This window comes from Mytilus trossulus, chromosome 5 (genome assembly GCF_036588685.1).
Source record: "Mytilus trossulus isolate FHL-02 chromosome 5, PNRI_Mtr1.1.1.hap1, whole genome shotgun sequence".
In the NCBI taxonomy this organism is placed as follows: Eukaryota; Metazoa; Mollusca; class Bivalvia; order Mytilida; family Mytilidae; genus Mytilus; species Mytilus trossulus.
In genome coordinates, this window is record NC_086377.1 from 75,185,723 (window position 1) to 75,205,695 (window position 19,973).

Below are 19,973 nucleotides of genomic sequence, written 5' to 3' on the forward strand. Positions count from 1 at the left end.
TAAAGAATTCTTTGTTTTGACAATTTACAAGGTCTTTTATATACTGTACACCAAAGTCCTTCCATTGCATATAAATAGTGTAATCTGAAAGTGGCACAAAATTAAAAATATCTAGCGATAATATATCATTTGTACAAGCCTTAGTATCAGGCTTTGCAGTATGTAAGCAAAATAAAACATCTTTCCAAAAAGGATTCTTAACATAGCCATGAACTTCTAGTAGTTTTTCTTTTTGTAAAGAAAAGACTCTGTCACCACCAAATTTGGTTAATTCAGACAATAATAAAGTCTGCCATGACCCCTCTAAATTCAAAAGAAGTCTTCTAACCCAGCTTATTTTTAGATATGTACTAAAAGATGACAAATGCACCATGTTCAAACCTCCCTGCATAAAATCCCCAATTAGTGTATTGCGTTTTATACGTTCTAATTTCCCATTCCAAATAAAGTTATAAAAGAGAGTATTAAACTCTTTAATTTTAATCTGGGATAGATTTGGTAAAGCTGTTAGCAAATGAACTATCTTTGGTAATGCCAGAGTCTTTACAACAGTAATTTTACCAAGTAATGTAAGTTTTCTGTGTTCCCAAGCCTTAAGTATTGATGACATTTCCTTGATTTTCTTTGTGAAATTTATATCTAACATAGCTTGTAAATCTAATGAAAAATATATTCCTAAAAGTTTGAAATTTGACTTTGTCCATTGAAGATTATAATCAGGACAAAGTATATGGTCTGAATATTTTTTGGTTCCAATCCAAACAGCTTTGGTCTTGGATGCATTCATTTTTAGCCCAGAAACCCTGTGAAAAGAATCAAAACATTTTAAAGTCTCCTCTAAAGATTTTTCTTTTCCATCTAAAACAAGAAATGTGTCATCAGCATACTGGCTCAACAATAATTCTTTGTTGTGAATAGGAATACCATGGATGTCAGATGTAGATTTTAGTTTTAGCGCTAATAATTCAACACCTATAATAAATAAATATGGGGATAGGGGGTCACCTTGTCTACAGCCTCGCTCAAGATTGAAGAAACTTGACAAATTACCATTATTTATTACACAGCTTTTAGCTTCTGAATAGAGAGTCTCAAACCATTTGCATATAGATGGTCCGAAATTAAAGCTTTTTAGAGCTTTTACTATAAAATCCCACTCAACAGAATCAAATGCTTTCTCAAAATCGACAAGTAACAGTAAACCAGTCATATTATGCTCTTCAAGATAGTGCATAAGATCATATAATAAGCGAATGATTTCCCCAATGAACCTATCTTTAATAAACCCATTCTGAGTGTCACTTATAATAAATGGCAATACTGGTTTGAGTCTGTTAGCTATAGCTGCTGAAGCTATTTTAATGTCAGTATTCAGTAAACTGATCGGTCGCCAATTACTCATATATCTCCTATCTTTTCCATCTTTTGGAAGGCAAGTAATGACACTCTGATATTGAAAACTAGAAAAATTTCTATGCTCATACCCAAAATATAAAGATCGATATACAAATGGACCGAGATCTCTCCAAAAGAATTTATAAAAATCAACTGTAAATCCATCAGAACCTGGACTCTTACCATTTGTCATATGTTTCAGTGCCAAAGCACATTCATCAAATGTCAAGTTACCCTCACACAGTTCACTTTGTTCCTGTGTGAGTTTAACATTATGGTTATAAAAAGAGTTGTCTTCCCTGTCAGATCTTCTGCTTGAATACAGAGTTTTATAAAATTTCTGTTGTTCAAAAAGAATGCTTGACTGTTCAGAAATATGTTTACCTTGGTCATCAATCAATTCAGTCATTGTCTTTTTAATGAAATTACTCTTCTCTAATTTGCAAAAGTATTCGGAGCATTTTTCTCCATTTTCGTGCCAGTTTGCTCTTGATCTGAGGAGTAAACCTTCAATCTTTTGTTCCCTTTTATTTTCTAGTTCTAGTTTCTTCCCATGTAAAGTAGCTTGAACATTAACATTTGGTGACATATTCATAATATTTTCTAATTGTTCAACCTCTTTTTCAAGCTTAGATGTATGTTCTCTATCCTCTCTATTTTTTCCAATACTATAAGAAATGGACAAAGTCCTGATCTTCATCTTCAGGATTTCAAAAAATAATTGATCATTACATGTAAGTTTAACATCGAGACAATTTTGAATGTCACCTGAAAGATAATACTCAGAAATAGTGTCTTTTATACATGTCTTAATTTTTTTCACATACTCAACATCTCTTACAAGTTGTGAATTAAATTTCCAATACCCCTTTCCCCGCTTAGCAAGACTGGCAGAAAAAGTAAAGACAATGGCAGAATGACCTGTCTTATAACCGGGTATAATCTTCGTGTTCTTCATAAGAGAATATATGTCCTCAGTGACTAAGAAATAGTCTAGTCGACTTTGTTTAATAGGAGACGGTTGACGCCAAGTAAATTTTCTGTCAGTAGGGTGACATGTTCGCCAAGGATCTAATAATTCTAATTTTTCAATAATTTCTTCAATCTTTTCACGAGATTTGGGATTTCTTTTATGTAAAATGTTATATGTATCTAGATTGCAGTCCTGGACAACATTCCAATCACCACATAATAAAATACTAGTATTAGCATACAATGCTATTTTATATAAAATATCATCAAACAATAATGGTTCATCTGTATTATATCCATATAAACATACTAAAGTCAATCTCTGTTCAAATAAAGTGATATCAATAACAATATAACGACCATTCTGGTCAAATTTAGTGTCATGAATAGTAAAATCTAAACCCTTTTTAAACATTATACTAACTCCAGCGCTTCTATTGTTATGCTGACAAAAAATGCAAGTATTGCCCCATTCTTCTTCCCATATTTTTTCAACATCTTTACTGCTATGTGTTTCTTGAAAACATATAATTGAAGCATGTTTGCCCTTTGCCCAATCAAAGACATCCAATCTTTTCTTTTTATTAGAAAATAAACCCCTTACATTCATAGATAGTATATTAATATTATTATCTATTCCCATAGGTTATGTATGTATAACAGATAGAACATAAACCCGAGAGCAAATAAGTTAATTGTAAAACAGTAATAAAGTACATATTGTAATCACATACACACAACACACATACAATAAAATGACACTGGTGATAATGTACAAAACACATCAGATTGGTTTCACAGTATTGGCATAAATTATGAACGGTTTTTAAAAATTAATAAAAAAAAAGAACACAATAAAAAAAAATGTATCAACATAGGCCTGAAGATTATCTTACTCAAAGTTAAAAAAATAAATAATAATGTTGTAGTCTAATAGTGATTTAAAGCAAAGAATGAATTGATTGCTTCGTTATTTCTTTATTTCTTTATTGAAGTCACAGTAGCCTGGTAAAAGTAACTTGAATTGAAGGGGGAAACACCTGTTTGTTATCTTGAAAAATATATTGAATTATCTCCCTTATCATCAACACTTTCAACTATGCTCATATACAATGGAATGGAGATATAACATAAACAGATGAGACCAACATTTTTATAATTTAAAAAAGAGTTAGGGTTATCTCCCTTATTAAGATCAGTATTTCAAAACAACTCATGAAGCTGTTTTCTTTCTAATTTTCTCTTCTATATTGTCAAACAAGTCAAACTTTATTCTCTGGTTACCGGTTTTACTGTTCTGGAGCTTCCCATAAACACTACAGTTATAAAACCAAACATTCTCTAGTTTCCCAGTTAGGTTAAGTCTTGACATCAGTCCTAAGTTCTTTTGGGTGATATCATCATGGAATTTTATGTCTTTTTTCAATCCTTTTTTGCTCCTCATGATCTTAATTTTCAAATCTGTGTTTCTTACTTTGGCAATGATTGGTCATATTGTAACACTGCCTCTCGGGTGCTAGAGTCGGACACCAGAGAACACAATGAACATAAAGTAAAGGGATCTTTTTATTGTGTGTATGTATATTAGGATAAAATATTAGGGTCGACGTCTAGTTGGTTTACCGTCGACCAAAACACTCTACCGATATTGATTTTATATTTGTTTAGTTATTACTGTATATTTACTAAATATTCGTGAAATAAAATACATGAAATAGAACAGTTTAGATGCTTTATTATTATTTATAAAAATGCTGGACTGGTAGTGGTACAGCTCTGTTCCTGGCCTAGTCCGGTTCCTAGAATGGTTGGTCTTATCTATAACTAACCTAAACAGAGACTTTACTCTGTCACTATCTAAATATTATTAAACTACCAATGTGTAGCGCTAAACTCGATCACATGAAAGTAAATCAACCAGATTCACTAACCCACAGTTTATAATAAGTCTCAATTCCTTAAGACATAATAAATACAATCAACAATCAACAATTCTTTATAGGTAATCACAAAATCGTTCCTACCATAAAGCTTCCGTAATAAATATTAAATACTTGACTTTCTTAAAGTTTGTAACCTAGGAATTTCACCTAACAAAACAAGTTGCACAAAACTATATATTTATTTGCACCAAGCAATATTTACACCAAGGATTTTCACCTAAAACCTTATTTGCTCCAAGCAATATATTTACACCCAGGAATTACACCTAAACCATCAATTGCACCAATAAATATTTGCACCAAGGATTTGCTCCCATTTGGCACCTAAAGTTTGCACCAATAAATATTTGCACCAAGGATTTGCTCCCGATTTGGCACCTAAAGTTTGCACCATCACAGGCACCCTTAGCACCCGCACCGTCAACATTAAATTAAAACAAAGGTAACGTTCAATGCTTGTCTGTATTTCTCAGACACATTCCAGCTTTTATTTAAGTTTGTCACTACCCATTCTTTGTCAATCCAACACTCCCTCGTTTCTGTTGTTGTTTTTGTATTTATACTTTCGACTGACCAATGACAGAGCTTGTTACATATTGTTTACCAATCGGCAACCATGGATCATATTAGGGAAACTCCCGTAATGTTGATACTGTTTGTAAACAACGATTGATCTTCATCAATAAAGATGGGTTTCGACTTTAAATTTATTCGTAGATCATTAGAACAGTTTTATTTGAGTTTATTGTATAATAAGGTAACTACCGCGAAAATACGGAATCAGTACGTTAACTAAAACTTCTTAACAAACTAACATACACAAATCTGTCGTATCATGAAAACAACAGCTAAAATAACAATGACAAGTCTTACACTACTTGTAACATTAAACTTCCCACTAACATCTATCGTTTATCCTCAATAATTTCAAGAAACTATACAAACATTTGTTTACTATAAAAAGGGGGGAATGTCGGCATTACAATATTGCCCCATCTTTTCCAGGAATGTGATGTATGGCAATCAAATCAGTAGGCTTCAAATTAATCTTCAAGTCTTTTTTAATAAGGTTAATAAATTCAGCATGTAGATGTTCATTGTTTTTTTCTGGATAGTTCACAATGCGAATGTTGTGCTTTCTTGAATATTGCTCATTGTAATTTGCAGATTTCAAAGCATCCATACTTCTTAAATTACAATCCTCCACTTTTTCATCCAACTCCTTGATCTTAATTTCTTTCTCCCTTAGTTTCTCCTTCAAAAGGTGATTTTCCAGGTTTAGAGAATCAACATTGTCTTGCAACTGTCCTGTTTTTTCTCTTAACTTACTATTGAATTCTGCAGTGATAGAATCTTTTAGTGTATTCAGTAATTGACTAACAATACTTGTAACAAGTTCTTTTAAGTCGCTTTGTTTGACTAACAACTCTAAATCAGATTTGATCACTGTGTCCTGAAGGGATTTTTTTATATCTTTTAGGTCTGAGTGAATGCTCATAATGTCAATGTTGTCAATACTTTCCTCAGACACATCTGAATGGGTTCGTGAATGGGACGAACACTAATTATCCCAAAGGGATGTGAATATTTTGCTGGGAAACTTTTGAGTATCAAATTTTCAAATTAATTTCGGGATTATTTTTTTTTCTTGGTATTCAATAACAGAAAAAAGAAAAAATTACTTGTCCGCTAAATAGGGGTATTCTTGTCAGATGAAAGACTTTTAGTTATATTTAAAAAATAGGGAAATATGACATTAAATTGGTTCTGTCTTTTTTTTTAAACATCGTTAAAAAGATGTGTGTCTAAGGTGAACGCCACAAGAACCCTGTAATACTAGTACGAGAATATAGCATGTAAACATTCCTTCACAATAATATGGTTGTATTGGAAATCTTTTCATACAGACTGACAACTCATTGTCCGATATGCATGTAATATTTGCCACATGACGCCCATAGTTCTTTCTACCATCATCATCTTATTCTTTGATATTGCTGTCAACATCGATGGTTCACACCCAAACAAAATGGGTAATGGACCTTCAGAGCTTCTCTGTGTTATACACTTGTGAAATATATAGACGAAATTTCTGTATTGAAATGAATATACATCTCACAAACAGGATTTTCAAATAACGATTTTGAGTAATCACCTTACAAACCAATATAAACGTATGGCAAGATATAACCATAAAGGAATTTAGTTTTTGTCAGACACAAAAATTCATCACTATCATAAACGTATACTTATATATGCATACAATTTCAAATATCAAGAACAAGCGGTCGATGTCGATAGTCCGTTTTCTAACTGTTCGAGTTAGACATGTCACTTGTTCATTCTTGAAAGCCTTCATATTCCCCGAACTGTTTCTAATTGTGTTGACTATAAATGCTTGTATGGTAATTCTGTCGTTTATCTGTACAAGCGGTTGCATTTCCTCTCCTTTCCCAACAAACAAAAGAACGAAACGCTACTAGTCTGCTTTCTCTGGAGCTCAGCCTCAATGGCTCTTATACGTCAGGAAACTTACATGTATACTAATAATGATTGTTTCAAGAACAACGATGTATGGACGAACTATTCTAAATTCGTCAATATCAGTTATGCAGGACTAAAATATAACTTTTATTACAACTACTGTATTACTTATTTGGATTAATGACGGCTATCACGTTCAACATTGCACAAATATTATCATAGAATTAAAAAAAAATCCTCAAAAATCCTTAAAAAAAATAATGCCTTACCTTAGATAATTGGTATTTTTTCACAAAAGGTTTGTGTAAATGATTGTCAAATGATTTAACTATGTAAGAATAAAATGTTAAAAAGAAACAAAAAAAAAACCATGTATGTTTTATTTTTTTGTCAAATAAAAAATTGCAATAGTCTTATTAGCATTTAAACACAGCCAGATTTGAATACAAGTTAAGAAATTCCGGTAAAGTCAATGATATCAAACAGATGTACAATCATGGTATATCAAATTGGGTAATATTGCATTTAGTTTTTATTAAAGATTAAAACTACTATTTTTTACTTAATATTTGAATCTTTACGCCAATTGCCGCTAAGAAAGTAGTCAAAAATTGTTTCCTTTTATTTTTATACATTTTCGGAATTACGAATCTGAATTTTATTTTCAATTAATTTACACAATTTAATTATTGAATCTTTATTCTCATCGTGTATTAAATCTTAGTGTATTAACATCGTGACATCATACTCTTTCTTATCCTTTCTGTTTATCCTTTCCAAATAACAACATTTGTACCTGTGTACGCTTGAACTCACACCTGTGGCTAACTAGCTACAAGGTAAACGAATTGACCTCAAGCTGAGAAATATACAGTGACCTTTACAAAATAATATACACACTCTGCTCACACATTAGTTGCATTGAAATGATTATCAAAACAATAACGGTAAATAGAACTGAAATATTTTCAGTTCAATATCAGTAAAAATGTTCAATAAATATTTTATGAATAAGATCTCAACAATAATTAATTAAATTTATTCAAAAACATTTACTAGAGATAATTTTATAGGAGTTTAATTCAATCAATACAAAACGGTATATGCATATTCATTTTCGTTCATTCTTATATTGTGGTTAATAACTACGACCATTCATCGGCTGTGTGCTTTTAATTACTTATATTGTCGATAAGCTATAAGAGTTAAACAGATTTTATTTTTTCCCAGAATTCAATAAATCGGGCTAATACGTCACGACCCACTCGTGAATTCAACCAAAAAAGTTACAAATACTTGATTTTCTCCGTTATTAGAAGGAATATCAATTTAAAACTTTGCAAATGTTTTTTTTATGTTAAGATGAACATAATTAGATGATAAGTAATAAATCGCGGAATTTCCCTTTAATTCGACAATTGGCCAGTTCAATCTGTATCCATTTAAAATCAAGGTAAATTTATACAGATGATCTGTTGAAAAAAATACTAAATGGAGGATGTTTTTCAGCGGTTAATATGGCAGCAGTTTTGCTATATAATCTAACCTCAAGATATATCATAAACTTTATAAGATATCGTATATAATAGTTCATAAGTTATCTTATATAGTTTGTAAGATATCTTATATAGTTCATGAGATATCTTATATAATGTATGAGATATCTTAAATAGTTTATAAGGCCAGGATTTTTTAATTTGTTGGTTTACAGATCCGCCGACCCCATTTTGCCGATTCTTAGAATAAAAATAAAATTGACTTTTCATGCTTTTTTATTCCCGCCGACCCAAACAAATACAATATCCCTGAAAAATAATTAAATTCTTCTTTTTTTATGAAATGAAATGCATGAATCACTAACAAAATTGATAACACTCTCTGTTGTGAAAAAATAAAACTTCCAGTTTACGTTTCTAAAAATAGACAAATCAATTATAACTGACCGTGAAATGTTGTTTACGCAAATAATTTTGCGGAACGAAATCTGTGTTTAAAACCCATTACACAATAAGTTCGTTTCCCTTAATTGTCATTAGTTTTTTAGATGCATTATCTCATAGAAATAGACTTGTCCAAATGTGGACAGGTGGAAAGCACCTTGGCAGTAAAAGTTCTGAATATCAACAAGTCATTTAGAATTTTCTTTTTTCATGGATAAAAAAAAAAGTATCGTCCATTTGGATTAAAAAACGGGAATGCATGACACTAGATTAACCCGATATTCTCGTTTTTTCCGTGGACACGTCTATTACGTTTTTGACACTTGTGTTGAAACTTATTTTCGTATGACGATTTTTACATTTTTTTCTTTATCAGTTTTCGTTTTTGAAGAACATTACTCACCAAGTTTTCTGGAATTGATTAAGAGCTACGAGAATTTGTTTTTCTTGTTTGTAAAAAGACGATTTAATTTCGTCTTTGTCTGTGAACACCCCCCTTTTTTACTGCAAATCATTAGACAATGTCATGCGATATTTATGACAGCTGAGCTCAGCAAGAATATTTCATCGAACTTAAATTTGAAATGATGACAAAATAGCATAAAAAACATTTTGTTAGAAAGGTGAAATGTATATTTATTTTGCATTATTTTTTCTGTCTTGAAAGATATTTTTTTTCTTTTTTTTCCCGACCGACCGACCCGACTTTTTCATGGGAAAATCCATAAACCCAACAAATTAAAAAACCGTGGCCTAAGATATTTCAAATAATTTTCTTTATCAGATATCTTAAAAATTATATAAGATATCTTATAAACTATATGATCATGATGATATATCTTATAAACTATATAAGATATCTTATATAAAGTATATTTATAAGATATTTCATATAATTTATAAGATATCTTATATAATTTTCTAAATATGATATCCAATTAACTATATAATGAGATCTCTTATATATTATATAGGATATCTTATATAAATCTTATATATTATATAAGATATCTTATATATTATGAGATAATTTGAAATTCGAATAAATAGCTAAACGGCTGGCCATAGGTTTATGTTTGCTCGTATATTTGTTTTTGTAATAGGCCTCGTTTACCAAACTGTTAAGATGATAGTGCATCATGTGCAATGATACTCATGTATAACAACTTCCCTGGTCTCAATCCAATAACTTCTTCAATCAGTGTAGACATGTACAGGTGAAACTAAATAATACATTTTCCCTTTTTACAGGAAAATGATATTATTTTGTCTAAGATTTTATAGGCATAAAAAAATCCCAATTGGGATAACAATTCCCAATTTGATATTCAAGGGACCGATTTGAAAACACCTGGAATCATCCCTGAAGATGATAGTTATATGTGTTGCTGGAGTATAATCAAATGGTAGTTTTGTTAATAGTGTATGATTGGTGTAAGATGTGTTGCTGGAGTATAATTAAATGGTAGTTTTGTTAGTAGTGTATGATTGGTGTAAAATGTGTTGCCGGAGTATGCTTAGATGGTAGTTTTGATAAAAGTGTATGATTGGTGTAGGGTGTGTTGGTGGAATGTGATTGAATGGTAGTTTTGTTTATAGTGTATAATTGGTGTAAGGTGTATTGGTAGAATGTGATTAGATGGTAGTTTTGTAAACAGTGTATGATTGGTGTAAGATCTGTTGGTGAAATGTGATAAGATGGTAGTAAAGTGTGTTGTTGGAGTATGATTAGATGGTAGTTTTGTTAAATAGTGTATGATTAGTGTGAGGTGCATTAGTGGAATGTGATTAGATGGAAGTAAGATGTGTTGCTGGAGTATGAGATTAGATGGTAGTTTTGTAAGTAATGTAGCATTGGTGTTAGGTGTGTTGGTGGAGTATGATGAGATGGTAGTTGTGTCAGTAATGTAGGATTGGTGTTAGGTGAGTTGGTGGAGAATGATGAGATGGTAGTTATGTCAGTAGTGTATGATTGGTGTTAGGTGTGTTGGTGGAGTATGATGAGATGGTAGTTGTGTCAGTAATGTAGGATTGGTGTTAGGTGTGTTGGTGAAGTATGATGATATGGTAGTTGTGCCAGTAATGTAGGATTGGTGTTAGGTGTGTTGGTGGAGTATGATGAGATGGTAGTTGTGTCAGTAGTGTAGGATTGGTGTTAGGTGTGTTGGTGGAGTATGATGAGATGGTAGTTGTGTCAGTAATGTAGGATTGGTGTTAGGTGTGTTGGTGGAGTATGATGAGATGGTAGTTGTGTCAGTAATGTAGGATTGGTGTTAGGTGTGTTGGTGAAGTATGATGAGATGGTAGTTGTGCCAGTAATGTAGGATTGGTGTTAGGTGTGTTGGTGGAGTATGATGAGATGGTAGTTGTGTCAGAAATGTAGGATTGGTGTTAGGTGTGTTGGTGGAGTATGATGAGATGGTAGTTGTGTCAGTAATGTAGGATTGGTGTTAGGTGTGTTGGTGGTATTTGATGAGATGGTAGTTGTGTCAGTAGTGTAGGATTGATGTTAAGTGTGTTGGTGGAGTATGATGAGATGGTAGATGTGTCAGTAGTGTAGGATTGGTGTAGGGTGTGTTGATAAAGTATGATGAGATGGTAGTTGTGTCAGTAGTGTAGGATTGGTGCTAGGTGTGTTGGTGGAGTATGATGAGATGGTTATGTTGTCAGTAGTGTAAGATTAGTGTTAGGTGTGTTGGTGGAGTATGATGAGATGGTAGTTGTGTCAGTAATGTAGGATTGGTGTAAGGTGTGTTGGTGGAGTATGATGAGATGGTAGTTGTGTCAGTAGTGTAAGATTGGTTTTAGGTGTGTACATGGAGTATGATGAGATGGTAGTTGTGTCAGTAATGTAGGATTGGTGTAAGGTGTGTTGGTGGAGTATGATGAGATGGTAGTTGTGTCAGTAATGTAGGATTGGTTTTAGGTGTGTACATGGGAGTATGATGAGATGGTAGTTGTGTCAGTAGTGTAGGATTTGTGTAGGGTGTGTTGTTGGAGTATGATGAGATGGTAGTTGTGTCAGTAATGTAGGATTGGTGTAGGGTGTGTTGGTAGAGTATGATAAGATGGTAGTTGTGTCAGTAATGTAGGATTGGTGTTAGATGTGTTGGTGGCGTATGATGAGATGGTAGTTGTGTCAGTAGTGTAGGATTGGTGTAAGGTGTGTTGGTGGAGTATGATGAGATGGTAGTTGTGTCAGTAATGTAGGATTGGTGTAGGGTGTGTTGGTAGAGTTTGATGAGATGGTAGTTGTGTCAGTAATGTAGGATTTGTGTTAGGTGTGTTGGTGGAGTATGATGAGATGATAGTTGTGTCAGTAGTATATGATTGATGTAGGGTGTGTTGGTAGAATATCATGAGATGGTTGTTGTGTCAGTAGTGTAGGATTGGTGTTAGGTGTGTTGGTAGAGTTTGATGAGATGGTAGTTGTGTCAGTAATGTAGGATTTGTGTTAGGTGTGTTGGTGGAGTATGATGAGATGATAGTTGTGTCAGTAGTATATGATTGATGTAGGGTGTGTTGGTAGAATATCATGAGATGGTTGTTGTGTCAGTAGTGTAGGATTGGTGTTAGGTGTGTTGGTGGAGTATAATGAGATGGTAGTTGTGTCAGTAATGTAGGATTGGTGTTAGATGTGTTGGTGGAGTATGATGAGATGGTAGTTGTGTCAGTAATGCAGGATTGGTGTTAGGTGTGTTGGTGGCGTATGATGAGATGGTAGTTGTGTCAGTAATGTAGGATTGGTGTTAGGTGTGTTGGTTAAGTATGAAGAGATGGTTGTAGGTTCAGTAATGTAGGATTGGTGTTAGGTGTGTTGGTGATGTATGATGAGATGGTAGTTGTATCAGTAATGTAGGATTGGTGTTAGGTGTGTTGGTGGAGTATGATGAGATGTTAGCTGTGTCAGTAGTGTAGGATTGGTGTTAGGTGTGTTGGTGGAGTATGATGAGATGGTTGTGTTGTCAGTAGTGTAGGATTGGTGTAGGGTGTGTTGATAGAGTATGATGAGATGGTAGTTGTGTCAGTTGTGTAGGATTGGTGTAGGGTGTGTTGGTAGAGTATGATGAGTTGGTTGAAGCGTCAGTAATGTAGGATTGGTGTTAAGTGTGTTGGTGATATTTGATGAGTTGGTAGTTGTGTCAGTAGTGTAGGATTGGTGTTAGGTGTGTTGGTGGAGTATGATGAGATGGTTGTAATGTCAGTGATGTAGGATTGGTGTTAAGTGTGTTGGTGATGTATGATGAGATGGTAGTTTTGTCAGTAGTGTATGATTGGTGTAGTGTGTGTTGGTAGAGTATGATGAGATGGTTGTAGTGTCAGTAATGTAGGATTAGTGTTAGGTGCGTTGGTGATGTATGATGAGATGGTAGTTTTGTCAGTAGTGTAGGATTGGTGTTAGGTGTGTTGGTGGAGTATGATGAGATGGTAGGTGTGTCAGTAGTGTAAGATTGGTGTTAGGTGTGTTGGTGGAGTATGCTGAGATGGTAGTTGTGTCAGTAGTGTAGGATTGGTGTAGGGTGTGTTGTTAGAGTATGATGAGTGGTTGAAGTGTCAGTAATGTAGGATTGGTGTTAGATGTGTTGGTAGAGTATGATGAGATGGTACTTGTGTCAATAATGTAGGATTAGTGTAAGGTGTGTTGGCAGAGTATGATGAGATGGTAGTTGTGTCAGTAATGTAGGACTGGTGTTAGGTGTGTTGGTGGCGTATGGTGAGATGGTAGTTATGTCAGTAGTGTAGGATTGGTGTTATGTGTGTTGGTGGAGTATGATGAGATGGTAGTTATGTCAGTAGTGTAGGATTGGTGTTAGGTGTGTTGGTGGAGTATGATGAGATGGTAGTTATGTCAGTAGTGTAGGATTGGTGTTAGGTGTGTTGGTGGAGTCTGATGAGATGGTAGTTGTGTCAGTAGTGTAGGATTGGTGTAGGGTGTGTTGGTAGAGTATGATGAGATGGTTGTAGTGTCAGTAATGTAGGATTGGTGTTAGGTGCGTTGGTGATGTATGATGATATGGTAGTTGTGTCAGTAGTGTAAGATTGGTGTTAGGTGTGTTGGTGGAGTATGATGAGATGATAGTAGTGTCAGTAGTATATGATTGATGTAGGGTGTGTTGGTAGAGTATCATGAGATGGTTGTTGGGTCAGTAGTGTAGGATTGGTGTTAGTTGTGTTGGTGGAGTATGATGAGATGGTAGTGGTGTCAGTAATGTAGGATTGGTGTTAGGTGTGTTGATGGAGTATGATAAGATGGTAGTTTTATTAATAGTATATGATTGATGTAGGGTGTGTTGGTAGAGTATCATGAGATGGTTGTTGTGTCAGTATTGTGGGATTGGTGTTAGGTGTGTTGGTGGAGTATGATGAGATGGTAGTTGTATCAGTAGTGTAGGATTGGTGTTAGGTGTTTTGGTGGAGTATGATGAGATGGTAGTTGTGTCAGTAATGTATGATTGGTGTTAAGTGTGCTGGTGATGTATGATGAGATGGTTGTTGTATCAGTAGTGTAGGATTGGTATAGGGTGTGTTGGTAGAGTATGATGAGATGGTAGTTGTGTCAGTAATGTAGGATTGGTGTTAGGTGTGTTGGTAGGTTGAGGTCAAGTGAAAACTGTCTGACGGGCATGAGGACCTTGCAAGGTACGCACATACCAAATATAGATATTATAAAAGATAATTTAACATTACAAACATTTTTTTTTTCAAGTAGTCACTGAACCATGAAAATGAGGTCAAGGACATTGGACATGTGACTCGCGGAAACTTCGTAACATGAGGCATTCATATACAAAGTATGAAGCATCAAGGTCTTCCTCCTTCTAAAATATAAAGCTTTTAAGAAGTGCTTGATCAGTATCCCTATGCCGAGCTTTCTGAGATTAAAGTCGCAGGCTCGACAAAAAATAAACAGTTTTAAGGGGCCTCGCGGGTCTAAATCATTTTTTTAATTTAAAAAAATTGGGGTCACCGTTCATTTACGCTCACAATCTGCTGTCGAAAGATGTATACATTTTTGTTAATGTCCTTTTTTCTGTTGACCTAATAGGGGAAATAGTTGTAATATCGAAATAAAAAAAGAACTAAATTACAGAAATCGCTTAAATTTTACAGTTATTTAGTTTATGTACAGCTTTTTCAAAAACAACAATAAAAAATATAGGTCACCAATGAGTAAATTTAACATATTTCTATTTTAATGCCAAACAAGAGGCTGTCACAACGACAGCAAACCGGATTTATTAACATTTATTTGTGTCCTGGAAATATCACAAGAACCATTACTCCTGAACGGTAAAAGTCAAAATCGTTCATTATTGAACTTGACCTATATTTTGTCATCAGTAACAACATATAAAAATTTCAAAAGCTTTCGTTGAATGGTTCATGAGAAAATGCACGGACACGACTGGAAACACCATTTTTCAATCTTTCAAGAACCATAACTCCTGAACGGTAAAAGTCAATATCGTCATAATTGAACTTGACCTCCATTTTGTCATCAGTAACAACATATTAAAATTTGGGAAGCTTTGGAAGAACAGTTCATGCGTAAATGCACGGACATGACTGGAAACTCCATTTTTCAATCTTTCAAGAACCATAACTCCTGAACGGTAAAAGTCAAAATCGTCATTATTGAACTTGACCTCCATTTTGTCATCAGTAACAACATATTAAAATTTGGGAAGCTTTGGAAGAACAGTTCATGCGTAAATGCACGGACATGACTGGAAACTCCATTTTTCAATCTTTCAAGAAACATAACTCCTGAACGGTAAAAGTCAAAATCGCCATTATTGAACTTGACCTTCATTTAGTTGTCAGTAACAACATATTAAAATTTTAAAAGCTTTGGTTGAACGGTTCATGAGTTAATGCAGGGACAACATTTGATTGCCGCCCGCCCGCCCACCGGACTACCCAACCACCCGCCCGCCGTACATCCCCAAATCAATAACCGACATTTTTGTCACAAAAATCCGGTTAAAAATGGCATTTTTGCACCAAAGGGAGATAATTTGGAGCTTTATCAATAATATCTACATTTTAAAAGTCAACTGAGGCCAACAAGAATTGATTTTTTGGAATGATTCTTGTACCATAATGATAAAGTAATAACTACTTAAGGTAATAAATGAAATTTGTAATGAAAAATTATTGTTAAATTTTTTTTCTGAAAATCTTATACCCGTGAGCCTCCTTAAAAAAACTGTGTTCATCCATTAAGTGTATTAATAAAAAGGTGTGTCCCTCCATGTTAAAGTTACGCACAGGCTGATTTCTTCATATTTAGTTTAACCTGTTTATTATAAAGGTATTTCATCATAAACTTAGAAGTTGTACTTTATTATATTTTATCTGCAGCTGTTTACCCTCAACTATATGACTATTGTATTTGTATTTATATTGTAATTGTACTTTCTCTGTTGACTTGTATTTAGTTTTTAGAGAATAAAATAACTATCTATCTAATAAGAATAAAACTGAATGTTACCTGTTTTGATTTCACCCAAGGACTGCATCCTTGATCTATTAAACATTTTATTACATCAATCTGTCCATTCTCAGCAGCATAATGTAAAGCTGTTTGTCCATACTATATCAATATAAAAATATAAACATGTTAATGGTGTGTGATAACAAAATCAAGAGAGGAGTCAAACAATTTACCAAATGTAAGAAATATAACATCGGGTAAGAAAATATCCAATTATATTAGTGTATAAACTATTAAATGGTAGATTAAGATATATAAATTCAATGCATATTTTCTGATTCATTGAAACAAAACAGGTAAAAAACTAGTAGTCTATTAATTATATAAGTGTAACAAGTCAAATAATAGCAACCCTCACTTTATATAAGTCAAACAACATGATTTTATGTTGATTCAGTAGAATGATCAAAGTTTTAAAAAAAAACTTTTTTCAAGAAACATTAAAACGAGTAATATTTTCTGATTCAGCACAATGAGACAAGAAAAATAAGACCCCACTTTATATAATTCTGTCAAATATTTGTTATTTTTAAAAGAGATTTTACATTAAATCTGTAGAATTAATATTATCTGACTAAAGAAGTTAACACAACTTTTTCTCTTTAACTTCTCATTAAAATCAGATGTTAACAAAATATCTTTTATTCAAGAAACAAAATAAAACATTTACTATCTGATTCAGTTCCGAATAAAATGAGACCCCACTTTATAAAATTCTAACAAATATTTGTTGTCCATTAAATCTGTCTGATGAACAATGATTAAGAAGAATGACAAAAGTGAGAAAAAAAAACTTTTTTCAAGAAACATTAAAACGAGTTATATTTTCTGATTCAGTACGAAGAGACCAGAAAAATAAGACCCCACTTTATATAATTCTGTCAAAAAATTGTTATTTTTAACAGATGTTTTACATAAGATCTGTAGAATTAATATTATCTGACTAAAGATGTTAACACAACTTGTTCTCATCAACTTCTCATTAAAATCAGATGTTTACAAAATAATTTTTGTCAAGAAACAAAATAAAACCTCAACTATCTGATTCAGTTCTGTGTAACGAATAAAATGAGACCCCACTTTATATAATTCTAACAAATATTTGTTGTCCATTAAATCTGTCTGATTAATAACATGATTTGGTGTAGATTCTGTATAAAGTGATGTTTGGTCAGAGTAAGGTGATTATATCTATCATTACGTTGTCTGTAGTCTCTAACTGACTGCCGTTACTGCCAAGGTACGTCACCACCTCCAGTTGTCCTTCCTCAGCCGCCAACATTAATGGTGTCCTTCCCCACTGTAATATCAACATATAACAGACATCAAAACTTGTGTCATAAACTGGACAATGTTGTGTAATAAATATAAACAAAAAATATATCACATCAATCAGTGGTCAAAACTGAATAAAATGACCAGTCACACTTGTATTTATATTCTACATAAACAACAAATAAACAACATGTTTTATTGTGAGATGTCAGAACTTCCATCAGAACTGTCAGGTTAAAAAAAAACTTTTTTCTAGAAACATAAACAATATTTATATCAATGGACTCAGCTGGACAAGACAATTAAAATGAGACCCCACTTTATATAATTCTAATAAATATTTGTTGTCCATTAAATCTGTCTGATTAACAATGATTATGAAGAATGACAAAAGTGAAAAAAAAAATTTTTTCAAGAAACATTAAAACGAGTAATATTTTCTGATTCAGTGCGAAGAGACAAGAAAAATAAGACCCCACTTTATATAATTCTGTCAAGTATTTGTTATTTATAAAAGATGTTTTACATTAAATCTGTAGAATTAACATTATCTGACTGAAGAAGTTAACACAACTTGTTCTCTTTAACTTCTCATTAAAATCAGATGTTTACAAAATAATTTTTTGTCAGGAAACAAAATAAAACCTTAACTATCTGATTCAGTTCTGTGTTACGAATAAAATGAGACCCCACTTTATATAATTCTAACAAATATTTGTTGTCCATTAAACCTGTCTGATTAACAACATGATTTTGTGTAGATTCTGTATAAAGTGATGTTTGGTCAGAGTAAGGTTATTATATCTATCTTTACCGAGGATGTAGCGTCTAATTGACTGCCGTGAGTGACGAGGTAGGTCACTACCTCCAGGTGTCCTTCCTCAGCGGCCAAAATTAATGGTGTCTCTCCATCCTGTAATATCAACATATAACAGACATCAAAACTTGTGTCATAAACTGGACAATGTTGTGTAATAAATATAAACAAAATATATATCACATGAATCAGTGGTCAAAACTGAATAAAATGACCAGTCACACTTGTATTTATATTCTACATAAACAACAAATGAACAACATGTTTTATTGTGAGATGTCAGAACTTCCATCAGAACTGTCAGGTTAAAAAAAAACAAATTTTCAAGAAACATTAAAACGAGTAATATTTTCTGATTCAGTGTGAAGAGACAAGAAAAATAAGACCCCACTTTATATAATTCTAACAAATATGTGTTGTCCATTAAACCTGTCTGATTAACAGTATTGTGTGTCTATTCAAAATAATGATCAAAGCTCAGAAAATATTTAGTGGTATTTCCGTGTAAAATATTGGGTGTCTACCAGCTGCTTCATATCATATGAGTTGTTGTGTATAAGGGTAATATAGCAATGGTGAATGTTTGTGGTGAGTATAAGGGTAATATAGCAATGGTGTATGTTTGTGGTGAGTATATGGGGTAATATAGCAATGGAGTATGATTGTGGTGAGTATAAGGGTAATATAGCAATGGTGTATGTTTGTGGTGAGTATAAGGGTAATATAGCAATGGTGTATGTTTGTTGTGAGTATAAGGGTAATATAGCAATGGTGAATGTTTGTAGTGAGTATAAGGGTAATATAGCAATGGTGTATGTTTGTGGTGAGTATATGGGGTAATATAGCAATGGTGTATGTTTTTGGTGAGTATAAGGGTAATATAGCAATGGTGTATGTTTGTGGTGAGTATAAGGGTAATATAGCAATGGTGTATGTTTGTGGTGAGTGTAATGGTGATATAGCAATGGTGTATGTTTGTGGTGAGTTTAAGGGTAATATAGCAATGGTGTATGTTTGTGGTGAGTATAAGGGTAATATAGCAATGGTGTATGTTTGTGGTGAGTATATGGGGTAATATAGCAATGGTGTATGTTTGTGGTGAGTATAAGGGTAATATAGCAATGGTGTATGTTTGTGGTGAGTGTAATGGTGATATAGCAATGGTGTATGTTTGTGGTGAGTTTAAGGGTAATATAGCAATGGTGTATGTTTGTGGTGAGTATAAGGGTAATATAGCAATGGTGTATGTTTGTGGTGAGTATAAGGGTAATATAGCAATGGTGTATGTTTGTGGTGAGTGTAATGGTGATATAGCAATGGTGTATGTGTTGTTGTGAGTATAAGGGTAATATAGCAATGGTGAATGTTTGTGGTGAGTATAGAGGTAATATAGCAATGGTGTATGATTGTGGTGAATATATGGGTAATATAGCAATGGTGTATGTTTGTGGTGTGTATAAGGGTAGTATAGCAATGGTGTATGTTTGTGGTGGGTATAAGCGTAATATAGCAATGGTGTATGTTTGTGGTGAGTATAAGGGTGATATAGCAATGGTGTATGTTTGTGGTGAGTATAAGGGTGATATAGCAATGGTGTATGTTTGTGGTGAGTATAAGGGTAATATAGCAATGGTGAATGTTTGTGGTGA

The 19,973-nt window shown here is 33.2% G+C and overlaps 1 protein-coding gene across 1 annotated transcript; it reads right to left on the reverse strand.

Annotated features, from left to right (window-relative positions):
• Positions 1-5,289: 5,289 nt before the first annotated feature.
• LOC134718306 (putative ankyrin repeat protein RF_0381) lies at positions 5,290-18,435 on the reverse strand. Its single transcript, XM_063580801.1, has 4 exons — positions 18,322-18,435; positions 17,434-17,532; positions 16,230-16,331; positions 5,290-5,763 (listed from the first exon to the last, which is right to left on the reverse strand). The coding sequence occupies exons 1-4, from the start codon at positions 18,433-18,435 to the stop codon at positions 5,290-5,292; spliced, it is 789 nt and encodes a 262-aa protein (XP_063436871.1).
• Between the last annotated feature and the right edge of the window lie 1,538 nt (positions 18,436-19,973).

Coding starts and splice junctions, on each gene's coding strand:
- LOC134718306 (XM_063580801.1), bottom strand. CDS start 18,435: ATGTTGATATTACAGGATGGAGAGACACCATTAATTTTGGCCGCTGAG. Junction 16,332..17,433: donor AGTTAGAGACTACAGACAAC/GTAATGATAGAT, acceptor ATATTGATATAG/TATGGACAAACAGCTTTACA. Junction 5,764..16,229: donor CTTGGGTGAAATCAAAACAG/GTAACATTCAGT, acceptor AAATCCCTTCAG/GACACAGTGATCAAATCTGA.